The following is a 27,574-nucleotide window of genomic DNA, read 5'->3' as shown; positions in this document are numbered from 1 at the left end:
CTGGTTTGAATACAGCACCATGCAGGACAGACGAGCTCTACAGAGGGTGGTGCGATCAGCTGAGCGCATCATCCGCATCGAGCTCCCTGACCTGCACTTGATCTACAGCAAGCGGTGCTGGACCAAGGCCAGGAAGATTGTGAAGGACCTCAGCCACCCCAATAACGGACTGTTTACTCTGTTGTGGTCTGGGAAGCGATTCCGCTCCCTAAAGGCCAACACAGAGAGACTGAGGAGGAGCTTCTTCCCGCAGGCGATAAGGTCTCACAATCACATCACACCACACAGGAGTAATGTCTTTTAAACATTGACACTGACTGGACAATCATGGACGCATTCATGCAATACATATTTACATATCTGAAGCCATTGCACATGTCACTTATACAATACATGTTTACCTGCCACTGCACATGACACTTTGCCACTCTGACACTTTAAGACATTTTAATGCCACTTTAAAACATAAAAAGAATTATATATATATATTCCCCCCCCCATATTCCTATATTCTATTTTTGTAATATTTTTACATGCCCTTATTTGTACAGTTTGTTTATTTTACTAGTTAAATTTATTTTCCTTTGTATTTTATTTCTTTTATTAATATTTATTCCTTATATATAGTTTTTTATTTTATTTTTTAAGGTCACCGGCGGTCGTATAAGCATTTCACTGCATATCGTACTGTGTATGACTGTGTGTGTGACAAATAAAATTTGAATTTTGATTTGAGCTCAGTGGTCGGAAGGTCCCAGGTTCAAACCCCACAACCACCAAGTTGCCACTGTTGGGCCCCTGAGCGCGGCCCTTAACCCTCAACTGCTCAGATGTGTAATGAGATAAAAATGATTCTTTACTGAGACTGGTTTCTGATCATCCAGTAAATGCAACGTAAAGATACAGTAGCACTGAAAAAGCAAGTTCTACAATGATTGACGTCAGTCAGACTCACACGAGCCCGCGCTTAATCGCCAAACGCGCCAGTAGTCACGTGATTCCGGCAAATCATTCGTCATCGGTCACGTGACTCTCAGGGACCCTTCACATGCCTTGTGCGCGGCACGAGCTCCGGTGTATCGTCAGCAGTGCAGCAGCAGCATGAAGCGCGTGTTCTCCCCCCCCCTGCACGCGCAGAGGCACGAGTTCGTCATTAAGTTCGTGGAAGCGTCCAGACCGCGATCGGTAACGAGCTCCACTCCGGACACGAACACTGAGTCTCCGCTAATACACCGCTGTATACACCGTGTGTGTGTGTGTGTGTGTGTGTGTAGGTGCTGGATTTAGGATGTTCTGAATGTTCCCTGCTGAAAAAACTCCGCTTCCATCGGCACAGTGTGGAGTTACTTACAGGAGTGGACAGGGACAGCGCCACCATCCGACAAAACATGTTAGAGGTTTTCTTCATTATAACCTGGAGTAGAAAACTTTATACTGCTGTTAGTGTGTTTACTGCTGTTAGTGTGTGGGGTCTTCAGTGGGTTCGCCAGGTGTCTGCTGTGAGGACTTAACTGACGTCACAACATGGCAGAAAATCACAGATGGAATTAATATATATATAAATATTCCCAACTTATTCACACTCCCAGTGAGACTCCAGCACTTACAGTTCACATTCTTCATTCTCATGGTTAGACACTGACCACACCAGTGCACGGGGAAGAACTTAACCAGTACTAAACCAGTCAGATATCAGCACTCTCTAACTTGATCTCTCCACACACACACACACACACACACTCACTCAGTCTTGTTGAAAACCTGTTGTTGTTGTTGTTTAGATTGTTGTGTAGATTAGTACAATAGATCTAAATAATTATTTTCTTGAACCTGTGTTTCTGACTGAAATGGAAGTGGTTTATCATGAATATTTATGCAAAGGTAGTAAATGTGTGAAGATCTCCATGAACGTCCACCTCATTGAAACACATACCCACGCTCATTTCTGCAGTTATACAACCATGTGGCAGCATCATGACACCTAAAACCCAGTTACTGTTTACATCAAACATCCAAATAGGGGAAAAGTCTGATATCTGTGACTTTAACCGTGTCCCGGTTGTTGGTACCCTGAGGGCTTTTTCTCACTGGGGTCAGAATCTGCTGATCTCCAGGGATTTAACACACAGTGGTGAACAAACAAAAGTGGATGAGCTACAGAAGCCCACAGGTTCCTCAGGTTTCACTGTTTTCAGCTTGAGTGAGTTACTTTAAACCTCCTCTCAGCTCCTCTGATCTCTCTAATTAACAACCCTTTGCTCACAACATGTGTGTGGGTTTTCACACCATTCTGTGTAAACTCTAGTGTCTGTTGTGTGTGAAAATCACAAGAGCTTAGCAGTTTCTGAAACATTCAGTCATACCAACATCCACGTTGTTGCCAAATTCACAGAGATGAGACTGTTCCCCATTCTGATGTTTGACATTAACTGAAGTTCTTGACCTGAATCTGCAGGATTGTATGCAATGTACTACTGCCACATGATTGAATAAGTGCATGAATGTGCAGATGTTCCTATTAAAATGGAAAGTGAGCGTGTACTTTATTGTTTTAGGTATTTAATTAATAAGTGTTTATTTTAAAGAGCTCCTTGTGGTGTTGGCCTACTTCAGTCTCATCTACAGAAGGCCAGTGTGAGCTCATTTTTACTCATTTAATCATTTCTTCTCCTGCCGTCAGCTTTCAATAAAGGGAAAGCCCATGGTTTAAAAAAGAAATACTGCACCCCGCACTACAGCAGGTGAAGGTCCTGTGTGTGTGTCTGTGCATGTGTGTGTTACTGTGTGTTAGGTACACACTGGCTCCCCTCATGACTGAATACTTGCAGCCAAATTCCAGGCCACTTACAATCGCGCTTTATCAAGGCTCCATCACAGAAGCAGAACCGTGCACCAAGGGCTATGATCTGATCACCTGCATTGAAGTGTGAGTGTGTTCAGATTTACTCCATGTGCTTAAACTACTGACTGTAAGTTATTACTCTTGTCAAATGGTATTTAATTTAATTATAGATTTCTTCACTGTATTTTTTTTGTCTTGAAGCATGGAGCATCTTCACCTTTGGGAAGTGGAGAGGTTTTCAGAGATTTTGTTTAAATACATGGAACCACGTTCTGTAATAATAAGCATGCCGAATGCAGAATTCAATCCTTTGTTACCAGGACTAACCGGCTTCAGACACAAAGACCACAAGTTTGAGTGGACCAGAGCGCAGTTTCAATGTTGGTGAGCATTCATTTAGCGTGGATGTTGTGATTTAATGTAACAAATTAATACTCTTAATGTCTTCCTTAAAGGCATCGCCATCCCTTCACCGCTGCCCTGTCCAAATTGTTGGTGAAGTTGATCACTTTTGTTTTTGGGTTTTCCTTCACCGTTCTCACAATGATTCTGCTTTCGTTATCCTTGCCGACCTGCTTCTTGTCTAGTTATTAATAAATCATTGGCTTTACCCAATGATTCTGCATGATTGCGATCCGATTTCTTTTTTGTCATCTCGCCAACCTTCTGGTTTTTGTGTTGGCTTGCTATTTTTGACAACAAATGCAGTCTTTAGAGGAGAAAATCTTGAAAAACATTGGAGCAATGGAAAAAGGTCACGCGGTCTATTCTACAACGATGTGTGTGTGTCATGGTAAGAAGTGAAGTGCCTGAAGTGATGCATAGTGGCCACTGTCTCCAAACTGCATAACATCCTATTTCTCAGAATAGATCTGGAATCGGGTTTGGTAAATTACAGTGGTCTAGTATTTTGACATTGAGGGGTTTTTTTCCTGCTTGTTTGACAAAGAAAGGGAAGAACTGTAAGAGAAGACTGAGTGAGAGAAAAAGTATCATAGAAAAAAAGTGTTATTTAACTTTTTTTTTTTTTTTTACTGAAAACTGTGATATGGAGCTGTACAGGTTTTTTTATTTTATTTTATTTTATCTTATACCCTCTTAGCTCTGTTTAAATGCCCTGCCAATAGTAATAATGTTCTCCTTTTATTTTAGGGCTGAAAAAGTTTGCAAGAAATATGGTTACACAGTGGAGTTCACCGGGGTAGGAGAAGCTCCTGGGGAGTTCACGGATGTTGGATTCTGCTCTCAGATTGGAGTTTTCCACAGAGTTATTGATTTAAATGCACAAATGAACAACTTTGAGCAGGAGCCTACAGTATATCAGTTGGTAAGGACTAAACACTTTAGAGGCAGTGTCTAAGTATCTGACATTGTGTCCTGCTTGTAACCTTTTATTGCATGTTCATTCCTGTTAGCTGTACAAAGTGGTTTACCCAAGCCTCTGCGACAACAATATCTTCCAGAGAACTCTGGTGAATGAAGTCCTGTACAGAGCAGAGCAGCTGAAGAAAGACTGGCTGGAAGCTGAGCAGTGTGACTTCAACTCCGGTGGGGAGGCAAGGGATGAAGAGGAGGTACACAGGCGGGGACGTTGGGTGTGTGTGCCACTTCTGCGTGTATGGGCCGGTTCCACGGTGCGGTCTCTGTGCAGGAACATTCAGCAGCTAAGAGATACGTTAATGGAGGACTTGCAAGTGCAGCTAGATGCTGACAGAGACACTATAATGCTGCCTGATGATGATGATGATGGGGAGGAGAAAGAGGAGAAAATGGATGAGAATGGAAAGGCAGTCTGTGTCTTTAGGTCTGTGAGTGATGATCTAGAGGAAGAATGGGAAAGTGAACTTTAATCAATAATTTCTTTCTTTATAGAGATTAGTAACAGTGGAACTTGCACTCATCCTGTCAGGTTCAGTTCCACACAGGACAGGCCAAGCTGTTACTGTTACTGTTACTGTGCAGTCTATCAGCTGCCTAGACAACAGTTGCAGGGAATTACCAGCTGATATTTTACTTACTTCTATTCTGTTGAGTATGTTTATTGATCTTAAAATTGTTGACTCCTGTTCTTTGTTTCAGTAATAATATGACTGCAGGAACATCATGGCCATTAACAGTTTGTCTGAACTGAGAGGAAAAACTCATACAGCAGATATTAACAGTTTACACAACCCTATTACAATGGCAGGTTTTTGTAATAAAAAAAAAATAAAAAATTTGTTAGATCGCTCTATTCCGCATTTCCACACCGTAGCATCCGACAACATTTACGTCACATCTTCAAGGGGGAACAATCACCCGGATGAAGCAGTATGTGCTGGGAAATATGGTACCTTGTTTTTTGTGTCTTTATATGCACCCTTATAGTTTTTTTTTAGAGATGGTTTAAAAAAGGATTTCTCTTGGTTACATATTTTACATTTTTATTGCACGTGTGTTCTGTGGTCAAGAATATTTACAGATAAACTTTAAAAACTCTCTCTCTTGTCAGGTTTTTGAGATGTACTACATTTATTTTACAGTGTGGGGTACATGTAATCAACACTAGTTATAAAGGAGATGAACATCACAAAAGCAACAAAGAACAGTAAAAAGCCCCATCACTGTCACAACAGACACAAAAAAAAAACATGGTGTTTATTACAACACGGGGGACCTACATACAGAACAACAAATCAGATGTTCAGGAACTCTGTAATTGTAGACTGTAAAGGTGTAATGCATGAAGTGCTGTCCTGCAGAGACCAAGCAGTCTGAGCTTTACAACAGTGTAGGGCGCTGGCGTAATAACATCTGTCCATTTTACCAGGCTTCTGATGCAATGGCACTGACGTTACACTACATCTGAAGCAATATAAATACTTATTACAGCCATTTATATACAGAAATATTTAGAGATGATTTGTTTTTTGGTAGTTAATGGTTAAACCCCAGGCCCAGACTTTAGATACAGAGTGACCAAAATATTATGCTGCATATACTATGCATCACACGAGAGAGAAGTGGACCTACTTTGTAACCCATATGGATTTTTTACTATAGAACCCACACACACACACACACACAAGGTCACACGAATAGGCAGAAAACCAAAAAAAAAATCAAAACAAGTAATCAATAATACTTTAACAATACATCAAATATGCAGAAACCTGGCAGACATTTGTATACATTTTGTAGCATTTGGGATGAAAAATGAGGAACACAACAGCTAATAAATGTATGTAGTACAAGTAAAAAGGGGTTACATTTCTGTTGCACCTTAAAGTCAAACCTACAACAACTGCTTTTACAGATGCAACAGGTATAGTTCATTATTTTAAAAAAGGCAGTTCCTGCCTCTCATCTCTCAATCACACCCCTGCTCGATAAAAAGAAGGACTAACATGTAGGTAGTGCAATCATGACCAAAAAGTCAAACTGCTTTATTACACAGTCCAGTTTATTGTGGATGGCAGTTTCTGAGCAGCTGGCCCTTTATGTGCAGTGCTGAAGATCGTATTTGAGACGTCAAATATGTTTTTAACCTTTAGACTCAGACTGCACACAGACATAAAAAAAACAAGAGAATCATGTCTGACAAACTAAAAAGATAATATAGTATTTTACAGAATAAAGCATCCTGGGACTGACAACTATTTAAACTATTATCCTATTTTACTGTGCTATACATAAGTGCTATCAGAAGTTAAATTACTCATTTGTAGTAATTGTATGTAAAGGTTACACTTTGCTTAGTGAGTGCCAGTAATTGACTTTCCTTGAGTCTCTCTCCTCCCCAGTGTCACTTGTCAGTTCAGGTTCCCCTCAGCGTAATGAAATCAGCCAAAGGAAGTCATACATGATGGTGATGTAATCTTCAGAAGTACTGAATCTGCAGTTCCCCCCAACACCAACACAGATTCCCCCTCTCTCTCTTTCACAGATGCTTGACTTATCTCAATACGCAAAACTTTATATATGTGAACCCACACACCTGAATACATGAGATCCAGTGAAGAGCTAAGATCCTCACCACACAGGGGACAAAACATTGAAACAGAACTTTGATCCAAAGTTGAAGCAAAGTAGGGAGAATAGGGATGGAGAAGAGGTTACCTCAGGACTCAGAGAAGCCCATGCCTAAACAATAATGGCAGAGACTGCTTTCTAAAAATCCTCTGGCTCCATCAGCAGTGAATGGATGGGTAAATCTCACTGCTGGAAAGAAGGGAGGTTGGAGAGTCCTCACTCTCTCCTGTATCTGGTGGTTCATGGCACCTTTGCACATGACAGTCCTAGCGCTTGATTACCACTTGTTCGTAGGAACCAGCACCAACCCTGCAACAGCACAGGAAAAGGAAACACAAGTGTAATGTCCTGAAAGGAGGGCTGTTGTGAGATATTTAACATGTTCAATAACCCCTCGTGGAAGATTACGCTTCCGATTGCATAATCCACTGATGCATATAGTGGATACAAAATGTCTACACACGCCTGATAAGATTTTAGGTTTTTAAGGTATCAAAAGATTAAACCAAGATAAAACACTTAACAAAATCCAGTTAAAAAACAAATAGAAACATTAAATGGGGGGAAAAATAATATTTTTCAGCAACCTCTCAGCAGTAAAGGACTAAAGGACAGCTGCAGAAATCTCTGGCGAGTAGGGCCGCAACAACGAATCGATTGAATCGATAAAAGTCGATTACTAAAAGAGGTGGCAAAGAATTTCATAATTGATTCGTTGCGCAGTGACATTTAATTATAAATAAAAAAGAAAACTTTAGTTGAGTGCAGAGCGGAATGAACACACACTGTTTTGCGCACTGATGCTAGCAGAGTTTGACACCTCATAGACAGGCCGGAGCAAAAAAAAAACAAAAAACACCCGAGCGGAGGCAAAGAAATCCGTAATCGGGTAATTCTCTACCTTTCTGGGTCTTAGTGCTCGTCTCTCACTGGTATAATCAACATCCGTGGACGAGTGTTCTGTTTACTATAACACTGTGACCACGCGTGTCCACGTAAAACATATTTTATTTTGTGTCTGTATGTGTGTACAGTGCGTGTAAAGCAAAAGCAAGTCTCATGAGAGATGTTAAAAATCCATTTTTTCTCTCTGCTCAAGGCTTAGCCTGCTGCTGTGTGTGTCTGTGCGTGCACGTCATTGGACACCGTGCCACACACAGACCTCTCCTACTTGCGCCTTCACAGACACACACTCTTGCTCTCTGCTCTACACAGAAAAATTGCTCTAAAGTGCAGGTTAATTTGTTTTATTTTTACTTTACAGCAGTGATTCCATTAGTGTGTCGCTCAATCGAGTGTCATTAGAGAGATTTCTTGTTTATTTTTCTGATAAAACAGCGATTTCATTTTGCGCGCATGTGAAAAGAGTGGAGGAAGAGTAATTGCGTACGACAAGAAGGGGGAGACGGGAGCTTATTTTGGATTCACACACACAACGCCTGCACGCACAAAAGGAAAACACTTATCTGTCTAGATTTAAAGGTAAAGTGCAGGTTAATGTGTTTTATTTTTAGTTTATATTTTGTATTAATTATTTTTATGTATTTATTTTTTTGGGCTCTGAAACAAATAATTTGAGTTTCCATTATTTTTTATGGGTAAATTTAATTTTGTGTTTTGGAATACGAGTCCACTTCCAGAACGAATTATGCTCGTAATCCGAGGTTTCACTGTATATATTTGGCAGATGTAAAGCATACATGTGTATGTTTTTTGTGTCCATTTTTATTTTATTATTGTTAATGTATTAGTTCTGTATTTGAATACAGGGTTGAAAATAAATGCTTTTCTATTTAAAAAAAAACAAAACGATTCTTCGAAAAATAAATTATTAATAATACTCGACAGATTAATCGATTATTAAAATACTCGTTAGTTGCAGCCCTACTAGCGAGTACTGGACACTCCTTGCCTGTGACAACCTTTCTGTTTCATCATGTACATCAATAAAAGATCTTTGTGTGATTATAGATTTCAATCTCTCATTTGAAGCTCATGTAGATAAATTACCATGATAGCATTCTTTCATTTCATAAATATGGATAAGAAATATATTGTCATTACATGATGCAGAAAAAAAAATCATGCCTTTTTAACCTCTAGATTGGATCCACACTGCATTGGCCTATAAAGTCCTAAATGGTCTTGCATCAATGGTTTCCTAAATCGTCTGCTAGTGTCTTATGATACGCCACGCCTACTTCAATCAAAAGATGCAGGCTGCTTGTCATTACAATGTATTATGAAAACTACAGCAGGAGGCAGAGCTTTTTTTTTTTACAAAGCCCCAAAGGTATGGAACAGTCGTCCAATTAATCTTCAGAACTCAGTCTCAGTTTTTAAGTCTAGGCTAAACCTTTTTATTTAGCCAAGCATTTTGTGAATACATTTGCCTTGTGTAAAGGAGCAGATCTGGGAGACTCAAAACTCTTAGGTTTGTTGATGGTGGAGTGATTGGTTGCTTTACATCTCAGGGAGCCCTCATATCCGTGTTTCCTTCGGGCTCTCCCTTTTAGTTACAGTATGCCGTCATGGTTAGTCCTGCCGGAGTCCCTGCTTGCACTATGCACTAAAGATACATTCACCTTATACATTATGTGAGTGCGACCATACCCAACTGTCATTTCTTGTTCTTTTCTCTGTCTCTCTCTCTCTGTTGAGCTACACATAGCACTTCTGAACTGCCAGTGATCCTGTCCTTGTCTGCCCTCCGGACATGTCTGACTCATTCTGGTGCCCCGCTTCTGGTTGGTGATCTTGTTGCATGGAGGCCCGTATGGTATGCATGTGGTAACTGGGGATGGTTCTACTTGAGCATGAAGACGGTCCTGGCCTCGGGTGATGCAGACAGATGTTCTCTGATGACTTGTGACTGCAATCACTCAATAGCTTAGGCCTGAAATTACTACAAAGTTTTGTACAGTTAGGCCCAAAAATATTTGGACAGTGACAAGTTTTATTTGAGCTGTTTACGAAAACATATTCAGGATACAATTATATAATCAATAAAAGTGCAGGGCTTAAAGTGCAGACTCTCAGCTGTAATTTGAGAGTATTTACATCCAAATTGGAAAAGCCTCTTTTTCAAGGGATCAAAAGTAATTGGACAATTGACTCAGGAGGCTGGAAAAAAAAAAAAAAAAAAAAAAAAATCAAGTCTGCATGGGCTCTTCCCTCGTTAACCTGTCATCATTTAAGCAGTTAAAAGGTCTGGAGTTGATTCCATGTGTAGCGTTTGCATTTGGAAGCTCTTGCTGTGAACACACAACATGCGGTCAAAGGAGCTCTTAAAGGACGTGAAACAAACTATCCTTAGGCTAAAAAAAATCCATCAGAGAGATAGCAGAAATGTTAGGAGTGGCCAAATTTGGTACATTTTGAGTAAAAGAGTGCACTGGTGAGCTTGGGAGCTTAAAAAGGCCTGGACTTCCACAGAAGATAACAGTGGTGGATGATCGCAGAATCCTTTCCATGGTGAAGAAAGACCCCTTCATAACATCCACTCAAGTGAAAAACACTCCAGGAAGTAGGTGTATCAGTATCCAAGTCTACCATAAAGAGGAGACTTCATGAGAGTAAAAAGGATTAACCACAAGGTGCAAACCATTAATCAGCTTCCAAAATAGAAAGGCCAGAATTGACTTTCCCAAGAAACACCTGAAAAAGCCAGCCCAGTTCTGGAACAGCATTCTTTGGACAAATAAGACTAAGATCAACCTGTATCAAAAGGATGGGTAGAAGAAAGTTTGGAGAAGACTTGGAACAGCTCATGATCCAAAGCACACCACATCTTCTGTAAAACATGGTGGAGGCAGAGTGATGGCATGAGCATGCATGGCTTCCAATGGCACTGGGTCACTTGTGTTTATTGATGATGTGACAAAAGACAAAAGCAGCCGGATGAATTCTGAAGTGTATAGGGATACACTTACTGCTTAAAGTCAACCAAATGCAGCAAAGTTGATTGGACGGCGTTTCACAGTACAGATGGACAATGATCCAAAACATACTGCAAAAGCAACCCAGGCATTTTTTAAAACAAAGAAGTGGAATATTCTGCAATGGCCGAGTCAATCACCAGATCTCAACCCAATCGAGCATGCATTTCACTTGCTTAAGACAAGACTTAAGTCAGAAAGACCCACAAACAAGCAATAACTGAAGACAGCTGCAGTAAAGGCCTGGCAAAGCATCACAAAGGAGGAAACCCAGCGTTTGGTGATGTCCATAGGTTCCAGACTTCAGGCAGTCGTTGCCTGCAAAGAATTCTCACAAATAATGAAAAGTAACATTTTACTTAGGGTTATGTTTATTTGTCCAATTACTTTTGAGCCCCTGAAATTAGGAGTGTTTGTATAAAAATTCCTACATGTTTAATTGTATATTTTTGTTCAACCCCTTGAATTAAATCTTAAAGTCTGTACTTCAATTATGTTTTAGTTGTTTCATTTCAAATCCAATGTGGTGGGCATGCAGAGCCCAAATCATGACAATTGTGTCACTGTCCAATTATTTTTGGGCCTAACTGTACCTGAGCCTCCAATAATGAAAGTGGACTCCATATCAACTTAAATATTGAATGTCCAGCCTCTTAACACACAGTATGCCTGCAGATCAATTCATTATCCCCAAATGGAGATGGGTTCCCTGTTGAGTCTGGTTCCTCTCAAGGTTTCTTCCTATTGCCATCTCAGAGGGTTTTTCCGGTTTTTCTCGGTCATCACTGACAATTCCATCATTTTAATTTATACACATTTCCTTACACATTACAACTTATTACCCTAATTTTCTTTTTGCTTCTGTAAAGCTGATTTGCGAAGATGACCATTGTCATCGGCCATATATATATATATAAAAAAAAAAATTGAAAATCTCTTTCATTCTTCACGTCTTAACAATGACATACGCTAAAGGTATTCAAAACATATATACACCCAGCCCAACACGTGACAAAATGTTATAGTGTCGTGAGACCAAGGTAAAATTTTTCAGGCAGCATTCCACATTATACATTAAGCAAAAAACGAGAGATTACTGCATGAAGAATCCCAGAGCTACAGTGAAGGATGGTGGTGGCAGCATCGTGTTTTGGAACTGCTTCTTTGCTGCAGGGACTGGTGCTCTACTTAAATCCAAATACTAATCACAAAACCTGCAGGCCTCTGATAGACAGCTGAAGCTGTTGAAAAATTTCACCTGCCAACATGATAACAAGCCAAAGCATAAAACCAAGGCAAAAATGCAACAATTTCCAAAGATAAAACTTTCCTTTTCTTAAAACGTTATTATTTAGCTGGGCAATAAAGTTTAGTCTGTCTCAACTACCAGATTTTTTTTAACAACTCGAGAGACACTGTGGTATTGAAACCAGCGGCTCTGATATTCTAGAAAGAAGTGGATGGGTCAAGGTAGGCAGAGGTGAAGGGTAGTAAAGAGAGAGAAAAAAATAGGCATGGGGGCTGAAGGGGGGCACGACCTTAAATATCGTTTAAACAACAACTTAAGACATGTTTCTTCAGTACCTGGGCGAATAAAAAAAAACAAAAACAAACAAAAAGAAACTTCCAAACAATGTTTGACTGCTATTACTTAGTTAGTACCTCAGTGTAAGGATCTATCCAGTGATGGAAACTGCAAAGCACTTTTGTAAGTCTAAATGTACATCTAAATGCAGTAAGCAAGAGGAGCGGAGAATTAATAAAGGAGTAGAAAAAAACATTGAGAGACGGAAAAAGGACAGTGAAAGGGAAACTGATATAGAGATCAAGATAAACAAAAGAAATAAAGGAAGACAGAAAAAGTGAGAGAGCTATTAAGGATAATTAATAAAGGAAAATGTTCTGACTGCATTTATCTTGGTTTAAAGTACAAAACTTTTAACCTTTTTTTGTAACTTTATTAGGGATGTGTAGACTGTGTTTATTCAAAGGTTCTTCACATATGAATCAGTAGGGAAGAACAGAAATCACTGAAGTATTGATAATTTAAAAACTTATCACTGGTTTATCTTCATTTAAGCTTAGAAAAATCCCCTAATGTGATTGTGTCTTAGATTAGAGTCTGTCCACATTACATTTTTTTGGCAGATATTTGAGACACTTAACTACCGATTTCTATACTTTACCTGGCAGGTAGATGATGGCTGCCAAGTGCTGTGCTTCCTCCAGGACCCACAAATAATCGAAGACCCTCCTCTGAAACACAGTATAAAATGTTGATGCTTTTCTTCAGCATGAAAAATGCACCAAAACCCAACACGCTGGTTAAAGAGAGAATGGTTACCTTCAGCACTAGAGTCAAACATGCTAGGAGTGAAGTCTTGGCTCTGCAGGATTTTCTCCACAACATAATCAGCATCAACCCTGGTGGCATCCACACGCTTCAGCTGAGACTCCATCGAGTCCTGCTTCATCGGGTGCCTTCAGGGGAGGAACACAATAGATATTACAGTGGAACATCGGATTACGAGCATAATTCGTTCCGGAAGTGGGCTTGTATTCCAAAACACTCGTAAACCAAATATGATTTTCCCTTAATAAATAATGGAAAAAAAAATACATAAAAATTATTAATACAGAATATAAAGTAAAAATGTGCACGCAGGCGCTGTGTATGTGGCCTCCATAATCCTTACATGGAAGACGTTTGGGACGACCAGAACCCCTCCTAGAGCTGGCCATCCAACCAAACTGAGCTATCGGGGGAGAAGAGCCTTGGTGAGAGAGATAAAGAAGAACCCAAAGATCACTGTGGCTAAGCTCCAGAGATGCATTTGGGAGATGGGAGAAAGTTGTAGATAGTCAACCATCACTGCAGCCCTCCACCAGTCAGGGCTTTATGGCATAGTTGCCTAACGGAAGCCTCTCCTCAGTGCAAGACACATTAAAAACACCTGAAGGACTCAAAGAGGGTGAGAAATAAGATTCTCTGGTCTAATAAATCCCAAAAGATAGAACTTTTACAGTCCCAACAGTGCCAGATATAAACGATTCTGTACCATATGCACATGGGGCATTAGGGCATTTTTATGGGGTACATTAAAAAAGTTATTTATTTTTTTTTTTTTTAATTGCATACGTTAAAAGCCTCCGATCTGCCATTTTCTCAAACTAACTTATCATTACACAAGTCTCAAAACACAATGAGCACTAATTAGTCAAAAATGACGTATATTAGAAGCTGCGCATGCCTTTGTGAGAAGAAGCATGCACCCACGTGCTCGCAGCTGCTCAACTTGGTTGCTCACTTTTGAGGTTTGAGACTCTGGAGGCATTTGAGGCAATAAAACATCACTTTTTCTTTACCATTCTACAGGTAAACTATTTACCCTTTTTTTTTTTACTTTATGTGGTAGGAGCGAATTATTTAATAAGTTTGAATTATTATTAGAAAAAATATTAATGGGAGATGACCGAGATACGTCAGTAAGATGTAAAACCCTTGTATTTAAACTTAGTTTGTATTGTTTAAATGCTGCTCTAGGCTTTTAAGTGGCAAAACTAATGTTATAAGGAACATGCTACATTTAAGTAATCATTAAACTTTTTGAAAGGTTTAAAATTGTAATAAAAATTGGGTGAAAATGTAATATCGAATCGGAATTTGATATGATATGATATGATATAATATAATATAATATAATATAATATAATATAATATAATATAATATAATACACTCACCTAAAGGATTATTAGGGACACCTGTTCAATTTATTATTAATGCAATTATCTAATCAACCAATTACATGTCAGTTGCTTCAATGCATTTAGGGGTGTGGTCCTGGTCAAGACAATCTCCTGAACTCCAAACTGAATGTCAGAATGGGAAAGAAAGGTGATTTAAGCAATTTTGAGCGTGGCATGGTTGTTGGTGCCAGACGGGCAGGTCTAAGTATTTCACAATCTGCTCAGTTACTGGGATTTACACACTCAACCATTTCTAGGGTTTACAGAGAATGGTGTGAAAAGGGAAAAACTTCCAGTATGCGGCAGTCCTGTGGGAGAAAATGCCTTGTTGATGCTAGAGGTCAGAGGAGAATGGGCCGCCTGATTCAAGCTGATAGAAGAGCAACTTTGACTGAAATAACCACTCGTTACAACCGAGGTCTGCAGCAAAGCATTTGTGAAGCCACAACACGCACAACCTTGAGGCGGATGGGCTACAACAGCAGAAGACCCCACCGTGTACCACTTATCTCCACTACAAATAGGAAAAAGAGGCTACAATTTGCATGAGCTCACCAAAATTAGACAGTTGAAGACTGGAAAAATGTTGCCTGGTCTAATGAGTGTCAATTTCTGTTGAGACGTTCAAATGGTAGAGACAGAATTTGGCGTAAACAGGATGAGAACATGGATCCATCATGCCTTGTTACCACTGTGCAGGCTGGTGGTGGTGGTGGTGTAATGGTTTGGGGGATGTTTTCTTGGCACACTTTAGACCCCTTAGTGCCAATTGGGCATGGTTTAAATGCCACGGGCTACCTGAGCATTGTTTCTGACCATGTCCATCCCTTTATGACCTCCATGTACCCATCCTCTGATGGCTACTTCCAGCAGGATAATGCACCATGTCACAAAGCTCCAATTATTCCAAATTGGTTTCTTGAACATGACAATGAGTTCACTGTACTAAAATGGCCCCCACAGTCACCAGATCTCAACCCAATAGAGCATCTTTGGGATGTGGTGGAACAGGAGCTGCGTGCCCTGGATGTGCATCCCACAAATCTCCATCAACTCCAAGATGATGCAGACAATGCTTTCAGCACCTTGTTGAATCAATGCCACATAGAATTAAGGCAGTTCTGAAGGCGAAAGCGGGAATACATGTGTATAAATGAGAGGAACCCAAGAGGAACGGTGAGGATACAGGGAGCAGAGTTAAAGAAGGTGCAGGACTTTAAGTACTTAGGGTCAACGGTCCAGAGCAACGGAGAGTGTGGAAAGGAGGTGAAGAGGCGGGTACAGGCAGGTTGGAATGGGTGAAGAAAAGTGTCAGGTGTGTTGTGCGATAAAAGAGTATCAGCAAGAATGAAAGGAAAGATGTACAGGACAGTGGTGAGACCAGCGATGCTCTACGGCTTAGAGACAGTAGCACTGATGAAAAGACAGGAGGCAGAGCTAGAGGTAGCAGAGCTGAAGATGTTGAGGTTCTCCTTGGGAGTGACAAAGATGGATAGGATCAAGGATAAGTTCATCACAGGAACAACCCACGTTAGATGTTTTGGAGATAAAGTCAGAGAGGCCAGATTGAGGTGGTTTGGACATGTTCAGAGGAGAGATTGTGAATATATCGGTAGAAGGATGCTGAGGTTGAAACTGCCAGGCAGGAGGTCTAAAGGAAGACCAAAGAGGAGATTTATGGATGCAGTAAGAGAGGACATAAAGTTAGTTGGTGTGAGAGAAGAGGATGCAGAGGATAGGGTTAGATGGAGGTAAATGATTCGCTGTGGCGACCCCTGAAAGGGAACAGCCGAAAGACAAAGAAGACGACTTATAAAATTACAATTTTTATCTAATCGACCTTCAAGAATAGTGACAATGTCATATCAGGAGGTGACTGGTGTCTTTCCATGTCTAATGTTCACAACAGGCCGAGATTATTGTGACTCTAACTCTGGCACAGTTGTTGGCTACAGATGAGCTGGTTTGAGTACTTCAGGATCTCTGAGGGTCTGTATGGTGTATGTGTCCACAGTACAGAACAGAAATCTGAGAATGTCATGGGCACAGACACACAGGCGCTTGCACAACTGAATCCTGGGAATGCAATCGCAGGCAATCGTTGTCTTTAACTGTTCAGTTTAGGTAAGTCTGGCTCATGCATCTGTGCCTCAGTTTCCTTCTTGTGAACATTTTCCTGAATACCGGGCGATGTAAATCTGCTGTTTAAAAGCACAGTGTAGCTATTTCATGTGGAAGCACATTATTGCCTGACCTGCTGGTCCGGTCTGGTGTGCCAGGGATTGCTGACTGGGTGCTGGAGGCTCCATGGGCAGAAGCAGCGTGTACTGTGGAGCTCAGACTTTCCTCACTGGGCTCAGGAATGCTTGCAATGCCTGTGGATGTGCTACCAACTGATGTGTTCCTCTTATGGGTGAACTCAGACAGGCTGGAGGAGCGAGAGTGACCTGTGCTATAGCCTAGAGAGAGAGAGAGAGAGAGAGAGAGAGATATCACACACATTTACAAACCTTTATATGCTCAAACATTGTTTGTTGAAACATGAGACATGTTTTCCCTGTAAAGCATTAAAGCCATGTTCACACTACAGGCAAAAGTAGCCCATATCCTGCTCACTGATCAAAACTTGTCCTGTTAGACTGTTCATATTCATTAGTCATTAGTCTGAATAGATCAGGCTCCTAATTCGACCTGCATGCACCAAAGAACAAATGTCATGTGATGTGTTAAAGTTCGCTGTGTAAAAAAAATAAAAATAATTCCATTATACGGCCATTGCTTTGGCTTACGGTACGTCTTTAGTTTACTTTTTTAATTATTAGCTTTCCTTTGCCACTACAGTCAGGTTACCTGTAGCCACTTTCAGCCTTTTCTTTTGAGATTCTTTCAAACATGGGGTATTTGCAATATGTGCCATTTAACTTTTAGCTTTTATTTTTGCTTTCCTCAACATTACCCTAAATGCTTATACAGTAAGGTGTGATGCTTTAAGGCCTGGAGGTCAATCAGAAGCGCACACACGTTTGCATGCGCACAAATCCACGAAAACCTACATGAGTTTTCTTTTTATGTATTCCGAATAAACAAAAAAATTCTTTTGCTACTTCATTTTTGTGAAGCTGCTTTGAGACAATGACCATTGTAAAAGCGCTACATAAATAAAGTTAAATTTAATTGAATATTTTTGTTAGCTAACAATGTAGCTGTCCTGTTGAAATCCTACTGTAAAGATTTAAGGAGGAGTGTAATGTTGACTTATACCTCACTCTTCCGCTATGGAAATCTTTCTTCACTCTTATCCTCCATCTTTTCTACTGCAAAATTGTGATGAGTGTTGATTTGTATTGACGTAAAATTTATAACAATTCTGATTTGTCTGTTGACCAATTTCCATTTCCAAACCATTTCCAAAAAAATTGGAGTTAAAAATTCTACATTATTCTAGAAGTGTTTAGAGAAATACAGAAAAAACGCTTTATTCCAATTGTTTGCTGCACCATTTGAAAAGATAAAGAATTTAGGCAGGGATGATGTGGGGGGAAATAGTAAAGAAAACTGGAAAAGATTGAAAAAATAAGTGGATGATCTAGACATGGCAGCTAACTTGACAGATAAGGTAAATCTGTTTAAGATAAATACATAAGGCTTACTCATATATACTAGTATATATTATTGTGCACAGACTGTAGTTTTGCTTATCATTGGCAGATCGAAGGCTTTTAATGTATGCAATTAAAAAAAAAAATTAACTTTTTTAATATGCTTGACTCTTTTAGGGAATCATATTAGTGCTGTTTTTTTTTTTTTTCATTAAAAACAAAGTAGCAAGCAATCCAAAGCAATAGTAGCAAGAGACAAAAATATGAAGAGCAAAGTGTATGCCACTTCTACACCCCACCTTTTTTTTTTAAAGGGTACCCAATGCAAAACACATTTAAATCTGTCTACACCCCACAAAACACAGTGCCGTCTTACAACTTCACCAAGCTTTCTTGGTCATTAGCACTGACAGTGTTAGTACCTAGTAATGTTTAACTAAATACATAAAAAACATAACCAACCAGATTCTGCACTTTTTGGTAGACTTCAGAAGAAGTTGTAATTTATTTCTGCTCTTTCACCAACTTGTGCTATAAGGAGCAGTGGATCTAATGTATAATTAAAAGACATTTAATCTGCTTCCTCCATCTGCTGCATAAGTGCATGTTTGAGAGCAGCATTAGTGATGACAGAAACTCAGATATCATAAGGACAGACAGAAAACACAAGCACACACCACTAATGTCTCATCTACACACACAAGGATGCATAATACCATATTGGTCCCAGATCAACTTCAAGAGGATGGATTAAAAACTAATTTACATTTTATTAATGGTTAAAAAACACGGTCAACTTCAGAAATCAATCAGGACAAAGAAAGAAACTGGGCAGAGGACCCACCTGACACTTTAGACTGCTGACTAGCATAGCTGGAGGTTCGGGAATGACCACACAGCCCCAGGTCATCCGGAAGGGAGCCACACTTGCCTACATTTTCTGGAGATAATAAAGGGTTTTTATTAGACAAAGAAATATGTGACATGATGACAGAATTTAGCATCATTAAATTCTGATGATTCATTAACCAAGGGCACCTAGCTGCAATTTACCCCCTTAAATTCTGTGGAAGCAGTAAGGGAGAGCTTAGTCCTACCTGCATGATTTTTTGTTTTACCTGCGTTTATGGCTTCATTTTTGCTAAATAAATAATGGCACAGTGAAAACCATGATAAACACTGCTGCTGTGTGTCTGAGATTGTATTTTCCTAATACTCGGAACAGCTACGATCAGATGATTTTTATTATGTATTTGGACACAAAAAAACAACATAGAAATATAGTTGCAAGCAACGATGAGCGGGCCCAAGCACCCTGCTCATCACTGAATGTGAGGTCACTGAATGTGTCACTTACTATAATGCCACACAGAAAGTTATTAATCACCTTTCAGTATAAGTTTAAGGCATCGTCACTGCTGATCTATTTGAGATATCAAAAATCCCTCTAGAACACATGGGCCCAGTTTGGTGGCAATCGTATAAATTCTCAAATGGATAACAAAAATGCCTCTACAATGCCTCACATAGACCCGGGTTGGTGAAGATCTTAGGAGAAGTATATCAAAATCCATTGGGTGCGTTTTGGCAAACGATCTTGAGCCCATGACATGCAGATCGCGAGTTACTGTAGATTCCTGGGTGATAGTGTAATTGTGGGAGCTGATTGGCCGAGCTCTCTCAGAGGGGAGGGATGAGAGGTACTTAGTGCTCCCACATTAATCACGGCTCTACAGCCAACCAGGGGCATCTGTGAGCTCACACAAGCGGAAGGAGTAAAAAGTTATTACCAACTTTTCAGCATAGGTTTAAGGCACCTCAATGTCTTTAGATCACATAGGCCCATTTTTTTTCCAAGAGTTTTTTTTTATTGGAAATATAAACAAGTTAAATATACATACACGGTACACTATTTTTTTTTCTAACTGTACCCCTCCCCCACCCCACAAAACAACAACAACAAAAAAAGCCAGTCAGCAGAAAAAGAAAAAAAAAGAAATTTACACATTAAACAGAAAAGGGAGCAAAGGAAGTATTAGAAACAAAGACTAAAAAAAGAAATCTTTTATTACAGATCTAATTGATCTGCATCTATATTTTCAAAATGGCTTATAAATGGTTGCCAGGTATTCCTGAGTCGATCACTTTATAGAGTAATGGATCTTTTCTAGATGAAGAAAATACAAGACCTCTTTAATCCAGTGAGTACCCACTGGTGGCGACGACTCCTTCCACTTAAACAGGAGCTGAAGGCAATTATATTGGCCTTGGCGTCATTCAAGTGGGCACCACTTGAGTCAACACCAAAAAGTGCAATAAATGGGGATGGTTCTAATGGTACAGTGGAACCTCGGATTACGAGTAACGTGGTTTACGAGTGTTTTGCAAGACGAGCAACAATTTTTAATAATTTTTTACTTGAAAAACGAGCATTGTCTTAGTTAACGAGCACCGAGTGTCATGTTTCACGCATGCGCTTCTTGTTTTAACAACGAGCGTTACGTCATCACAAGTGAGCCAACGGTTTTTCTTTCTCTTGCAGCAGAATTGTAGGTAATCGTCTCTCCTGCTGGGTGAATACACACACGCGCTGTGTGTGTGTGTGTGTGTGTGTGAGATGTGCGTGTGCGCACGCACACACACACACACACACACATTAATGGAGAGACCGTTTTTAAAACCGTTTAAAAATTAGCAAGGAACATCGCTAGTCACACTCGCGTGAGTGCATAATAACGGGATTACTACTGTAAAGTAAAACAACAACAACAACAAAAATTAAACAGCTCCTCACCTTTGAAAACAGTCGCGACAGAGAAGAGTTTGTGTGTTTATTTGGCAACCTGAGAGAAGGGGAGCTGTAAAGCCGAGACCTATCGTCTCCCCTGCTGGGTCTTAGTGCTTGCAGTGTTTTTGAGTGCGCGTGTGTTTGTGTCTGTGTAAGGCAGAGAGTTTGTGTGTTTATTTGGCAACCTGAGAGAAGGGGACTGTAAACGCGAGCGAGCCCCCCTTCAGCCCCCCTCCTCTCAGGTTGCCAAATAAACACACAAACTTCTCTCTGTCGCGATTGTTTTCAAAGGTGAGGAGCTGTTTAATTAGTTTTTTGTTGTTGTTTTACTTACAGCAGTGATCCTGTTAGTATGCGCTCACGTGAGTGTGACTAGGAATGTTCCTTGCTAATTTTTAAATGGTTTTAAAAACGGTCTATCCCTTAATGTGTGTGTGTGTGTGTGTGTGTGTGTGTGTGTGCGCGCACATTTTACACACATACACCCTGCGTGCACAAACGAAAACCCTTATCTGTCGGGGTTTAATTTTACATTTTTTTAAGGTAAAGTACAGGTTAATTTGTTTTATTTTTACTTTATATTTTGTATTAATTATATTTATGTATTTATTTTTTTGGCCTGTAGAATGAATAATTAAAGTTTCCATTATTTCCTATGGGAAAATTAAATTTGGTTTACGAGTGTTTTGGAATACGAGCCCACTTCCGGAACGAATTAAGCTCGTAATCCAAGGTTCCACTGTATTTGGCATACTTTTGACAAGGTATCAAAAATAAAACTTTAAAAATTGTTTAGCTTTGGGCATGTCCAGAACATATGTAGTAGTGTAGCTGGTTCCTGCTTACATCGGTCACATGTGGGATCAAAGTCCTCTCTAATCCTTGCCGGTTTTACCTTGGACCAGTGAAGCCGGTGAACAATTTTAAACTGAATGACTATGTTTGAGTCAAACTAATGATTAGGAAATTCTATGTATTATCTTTTGCCACAGTTTATCTGAAATTTGTTCTTTTATATAATTTTTCCATTTTCCTTTAACTATATTTAATGTGTCTGAGTTACTTGTGTTTAATAACCTGTATACAGCACTAATCATCTGTTTGGCATCTGGTTTACAGCTATAAACAGAATCTAAAAGGGATGGAGAAGGAGACAAAGGGAAGGAGTCAGAGTTACAGAAAATTCCTCAGCTGTAGAAATCTATACAAATGTGTCCTGGGAATGTTAAACTTTTAACTTTTAAGTTGTTCAAATTAGCCAAAGATGTTGTCAATGTAAAGATCGTATAATGACACAATGAATGAAGCTCACAAACTTCTTATTTGAGCGAAGTGAGGAGTTAAATCTCCAAGGACGATAGTTAGGCCCTGCACTGGTGATATGGATTGACAGAGTCAGTGGAGAGTGGTCTGATATCACTATGGCTTTATAATCCGAATCTGTTACAAGAGGCAGAAGCCTTTTATCTACAAGAAAATAATCTATGCGTGAAAAAGTATAATGTACTGGAGAATAAAATGAGTATTTTCTTGTAGTAGGATTTCGGAAACGCCAAACATCTGCCAATCCATAAGCCTCCAGGAAACTTTGTATCACTTTTGCTGATTTGGATTTGGGCGTTTTTTTTTTTAGGGGAACTGCGATCTAACACAGTGGAAAGAAACTTCATCATCCCAATTGGGTGCATACACATTGGCTAGAATTAATGGGAGCCCGTATACTTGCCCAACTACAATAATATAGCGGCCAGCAGTATCTGCATCTACAGTAGTTGCTACAAATGGTAAGTTTTTATTAATCAGGATAGCAGCCCCCCTGGCCTTTGAGCGGAAGTTGGAGTGATATACTTGTCCGATCCCCCCCTCCCTTAATTTAGATTGATCACATGTGCGTAAATGGGTCTCCTAAAGAAAAGCAATATCAGCTTTAAGGTGTTGCAAATGAATGAGGACTTTTTTCCTCTTTACAGAATGGTTAAGGGATTTAACATTCAAACTAACAAAATTGATCAAACATCCATTAGTCTGTCTAAAAGAACGCCTGTTTTTGTCATGAAAAGTTAATAGCAATAGTGAAGTTGCAGATTTACAAGAAATCAAATAAAGCCTAGACAAAAAGAAAGCAAGAAAGAGAGAGAAAGAGATTTTTTTAAAAAGTACTGCTGACTGGCCTGAACCCTAACCCAATCACCCATTAAACCCAGGTGATTAACCCAACCCACACCAACAAATCCACACACTGTGCGTATCTGGATCCTACTGAGCCAAAATCAGGCTCTCACTGAACCATCGTATAAGCTTGTAACAATAAAATATATAAACAAGTCTAAACATTAACTAGTCAACATCATCCTTATTATGGTTATGAAGCTTTAATTACAATTAACTTTGTACTAAAACTAAAACAGAAACTTCAACATAACTACACTAACTTGTAATAAAGCACTATAGGTTACCCCGGTCGGTACTGTGTTTACTGTCCATGTGCCAACGATATGAAATATAAACGTCCTTCAGGAGTTAAGGACTGGCTTCTGTAGAAGTAATAACACTGTGCTTAACGTAGTGCATGGCTTTATCCGGATCAGTGAACATCTTGTCCTCGCCCTTATAGGTGATACGGAGTTGCGCAGGATACAAAGCGCACACCGTCCTGTCCTCGTAAGAGCTTTCTAACCTCGGTAAATGCCGCACGAGCCTTGGCCACACTCGGGGTGAAGTCGGGAAATATAGCTATTTGCTCCCCGTTAAAGCGAAGTGGACCTCGGGACCGGGCACGGCGCAGTACCTCCATACAATCCTGATGGTAGTGTAACTTGGCGACAATGGTGCGCGGTTTCCCTCCTTGCTTCTAGGGCCCAGAACTTCTATACGAATGGTCAATAAGGAGGTCCTTGTCCATCTGCAGAACTTCGGTCAGTAATTTAGAGACAGATGTGGTGGAGCTTGACTCCGGTTCTTCCGGAACGCCCAGGATTCGAATGTTACATCTCCACATTTTCCCTTCCATGTCATCAAACCTGGCTTTCAGTTCGGGCATTTCGGCCTGCAGGCTCGTTATAGTAGTTTGCATTGAGACCACTTCATCCGACCATGTAGACAGTCCGCCCTCCATGTCCCTCACAGAAGCCTTAATCTGGTCCATCTCTGTGCAGGTTGTCGCAACGCAACTGGAGATTTCTGCCTTGAGCGTCTGTAACTCACCCTTAATGGAGTTCAGTTCTTCGGTCAGTGCACTTCTCAATTCTTCTTTAATTACAGTTAAAATGTCACTCTTGAGGGACATAAGAATTTGAGATTTGAGGTCTTCGACATCCATTTTTTTCAACTTTGAAATAGATGAAGAAGCGGCACGACTTGAGCTCGGCTCACTAACGGGGCTGAGGGCCAAGGGCCAAGTGCTGGATGATCCGCTGAATTTGTATTTTCTCAAGCTCGCAGCCATAGCCGACACCAAAAAAACAACAACTACTAAACTTGCCACGAAGTTATAACTACATATTACCGACCAGTTAATGAAATAAACTAGAAATTAAAAAAAGGATTTTAACATATTAAATGTTATTGTTCAGCGAGAGCCCGACAAAACACGTCCTACTCCATAATAGGCTCTATAGCGCCCCCACATAGGCCTGGTTTGGTGGTGATCGTATAAATCCCCTGGAAGGAGTATATCAAAAGACCCAAAATACCTGACTTCCTGTTGAGTTGATCCCATGCTGGGTTGGAAGTCTGACATTTATTTTTAACGAGAATCAGAGGAGTCAACATACCTGAGAAACCCAGGAAAGGTTTCTGTGAGTCTCCACCCCTTCGTTCTTCCAGCAGACTCTCTCCATCCCCCTGGATCCCAATCATTGTGGCAGTGGATGGAGGTCTTGTTTGGAGATAGATGACATGTTAATCTATAACTCCCACGTAAAAACCCTTAAAAAATTATCTAAAACTATATTTAATACAAATTAATAAATGGATGCTATTTGCTTCTGTACCCTTGAAAAGTTAAATTATAAATTCATGCATATTCAGAGTAGCTTTTACATGACAAATATAGATTATAATAAAAACACAAACAATATAGCTGAAAATTAACATAAATTTGTCTGTTTATCTGTTTATTAAGTTTATTTTAAATCCAAGTGTTTTAAAGCTGTTTACTTGCAAAGACAAGTCAAATATGTCAGATATTTCTACCATGTAAAACCATGACAAAAAAAGTAATGCAGTCATTGTATCTTCTGTACATTTTAAATGCAATGAGATTTAGCATGGAAAAGATCGTAAGCACTGTAGGAACACACTTCTTACTCTGTGTGTGTGCGAGTGTGCTTACATATGTGCGTAAATGTACAAGATGAGAAATTATGCAAATATAGCAAAGTATGCTAATGTCTCAAGTCTCTTTGTGTTTATCTTTAGAAGACCCTCAACTGGTCCCTCAAGACCAGTTCCATAGCCAAGAAAAACCAGCATCTACTGTTTGAGAAAGCTTCCCCTGTTCCCACCACATTCTACTATTAAGAGCATCTGTGGATGACCACTAAGGCTACAACAATCAGCTATTTTGGTAGTTAAATATCTGTGGATTACTGAAACGAATGAGCGCCCATTCATGCACACAGAAATTGTACACATTCCTCTCAGATGTGCGTCCTTTTTCATTTACGCGAGTCTTATGCCCTTGACCACTCCCCTACCACCACTAAGTCTTTTTTTCTGATTCTTTCAAGTAAGTTAAGGCTGAAATGTATTTTCTCCAGGTACAGCTGTCACTTTTTCAGGCATGTTGCAGTAAAGGACACTATACAATACATTGAAAGTACAGTACAGACAGTACTATACTGCCACTAGGACCATGTAGGTAGCCCCCTACTTACAAAAGAGTTCCGTTTCAGGAGCACATTCATAAGTCAGATTTGTTTAAGTTGGGGAGAAAGGGAGTCTTATACACCTTTGACACAAATATACAATATAAAGCATACCAATCCACTTGACATAATCTATCCCCTTTCCCAACATTAACTGAAATCTTAACTGCGCCTAAGGTAATAATTTCATAGTGTCTTTGCCCCTTTAAATGTCGACAAGAAGAATCCAGGATGCCATTTTGTCTCAGTGCAAATTTGCCCAAATGAAATAATGGAAACTCCAATGATTTTTTCTACAACCAAAAAAAAAAAAATTCATATAAAAATGATTAATACAAAATAAAAATAAAAATAACAAGAGAGTCCTGCAGACCCTTTAGTGCTTGGGCCCCCAATTAACCTGCACTTTACCTTTAAAAAAAGAATCAGGCACGTATGTTGACTTTACTCAGACTACAAACCAAGTTTGACCGAATGGCACCCGGAATCCCCCTTTGCAAAGTTTTCCAATTTCTTCGACCGTGATCTCTTCACTATTGAGACAGCTTTACAGGACTGCCATTTTCTATAATCGTCCCCCGAACTGATAAATTGAGGCTGGTGAGGCAGGCTCATTTCTCCCGCACCTCCACACGCTTACAATGACGCAAGACATTTTATAAATTCACTTACACACTAAAAATATTGTATTTAATGGTAAATATCAGTGTGTGGAGCACTGCAGTGTCTATTTTTGTACAATTTTGTAAGATTACTTTATACATACATCGAGCATCTATGAATGTTGGGTGTTAACCAGTGTCCATTCGCATCTGTGAAAATTCGTTTAAACTCAAATGTTTGTAAGCCGGGGACTACCTGTACATTGGAAGGCTCATTATATTTTACACAACACATACCACTTTAGCTTATTTAAATATTGCACTGATGTGGAGTACCTGATCTGTACAACAAGCATTTTAATGTAAAAACGTATAAACTGTAAAAACATTGTGTGCACATGACAAACTTGAAATAGTGCAAACTGGGGTCACACAATATTCATAGTGCATGTTTTACAGAATTTTTCAATTTAGCAACTACAAAATCTAATAAAGCATAATGCATGTTAGCTTTATCTTGTCCTTTCTCATGGCGGAATTTTATGTTTATTTGTGTGTGTTTCTTTTGCCCTTCACAATTAAAATCATTTATTACATATTTATATTGTACACACATACATACACATAGTTATATAGTACATTATAATGGTAACAGTACATCTCAAATTCTGGAACAATATAGCCTAAAAAAACAAACGTCTGACTTTAAGACCTAAATCTATTTATCTGTCCAATTCTGCAATTCATTTGTTTCAGTTCATTTGGGAAGCTCAAAACAATTAAGAACTGTGCTATATATGTAATCATTCCCTCACTCACTATTTATAGTCTCTTCTATATGGATCGCTGTATATGGGGCAGCAAGATTGGAGTCATCAGACTGAATTCAGGGAAAAGTACATTTAAGTGCTCTAAAAACACATCATCATCACTGCTCAACTACATAAAAAATGTAATGCTAATTTAAATAAAATAATTTAAATCTGTATTAAATATAAGAAACCATTAAAACATAACGGCACTAATGATTTTAAATATAAAATGTGTAATTTAGTAATATAAAAAAGGATCAGAATAAGGACAACCTTGCACAATGTGTAATTTCTATATGAGAATTAATTATTTTTCTAGTTTACTGCATTTTCTGCTGAAATTCTCATTACCGCAATAAATAGGAC

The 27,574-nt window shown here is 39.4% G+C and overlaps 2 protein-coding genes across 4 annotated transcripts in view; one reads left to right on the top strand and one right to left on the bottom strand.

The window, feature by feature from the left end:
- Positions 1-1,077: 1,077 nt before the first annotated feature.
- On the top strand, positions 1,078-4,786 carry henmt1 (HEN methyltransferase 1). Of its 2 annotated transcripts, none has more exons than XM_053483788.1 (6): positions 1,078-1,185; positions 1,275-1,390; positions 2,792-2,926; positions 3,044-3,226; positions 3,995-4,169; positions 4,306-4,786. In XM_053483788.1, exons 1-6 carry the CDS (start codon positions 1,102-1,104, stop codon positions 4,690-4,692), a joined length of 1,080 nt encoding a protein of 359 aa, XP_053339763.1. In that variant the 5' UTR covers positions 1,078-1,101; the 3' UTR covers positions 4,693-4,786. The 2 variants fall into 2 exon arrangements, with proteins under 2 accessions (XP_053339763.1, XP_053339762.1); XM_053483787.1 differs by having other exon boundaries at positions 4,258-4,786.
- A 2,123-nt stretch (positions 4,787-6,909) lies between these two features.
- The window catches only part of fam102bb (family with sequence similarity 102 member Bb), a 30,059-nt gene continuing 9,394 nt past the window's right edge, over positions 6,910-27,574 (bottom strand). Inside the window, exons 6-11 of one of the 2 annotated variants that reach the window (XM_053483786.1) lie at positions 24,700-24,803; positions 18,983-19,078; positions 16,794-16,998; positions 13,136-13,272; positions 12,978-13,047; positions 6,910-7,162 (exon numbers count right to left, since the gene is read on the bottom strand). In XM_053483786.1, the coding sequence (XP_053339761.1) occupies positions 7,120-7,162; positions 12,978-13,047; positions 13,136-13,272; positions 16,794-16,998; positions 18,983-19,078; positions 24,700-24,803 (655 nt within the window). In that variant the 3' untranslated portion in view covers positions 6,910-7,119. Of the gene's footprint in view, positions 7,163-7,990; positions 9,759-12,977; positions 13,048-13,135; positions 13,273-16,793; positions 16,999-18,982; positions 19,079-24,699; positions 24,804-27,574 lie in introns of those variants that run through there. The other variant, XM_053483785.1, reaches the window with a different exon arrangement.

The sequence above is a fragment of the Clarias gariepinus genome, chromosome 23 (assembly GCF_024256425.1).
Source record: "Clarias gariepinus isolate MV-2021 ecotype Netherlands chromosome 23, CGAR_prim_01v2, whole genome shotgun sequence".
Taxonomy (NCBI): domain Eukaryota; kingdom Metazoa; phylum Chordata; class Actinopteri; order Siluriformes; family Clariidae; genus Clarias; species Clarias gariepinus.
This window is presented reverse-complemented; position numbering and strand designations above follow the sequence as displayed.

Excerpts from the sequence above, each read along its gene's own strand:
- henmt1 (XM_053483787.1), top strand. The coding sequence starts at position 1,102 with ATGAAGCGCGTGTTCTCCCCCCCCCTGCACGCGCAGAGGCACGAGTTC. Across the intron at positions 3,227-3,994 it reads AGAGCGCAGTTTCAATGTTG|GGCTGAAAAAGTTTGCAAGA; the intron begins GTGAGCATTCAT and ends CTTTTATTTTAG. Across the intron at positions 4,170-4,257 it reads AGCCTACAGTATATCAGTTG|CTGTACAAAGTGGTTTACCC; the intron begins GTAAGGACTAAA and ends CATTCCTGTTAG.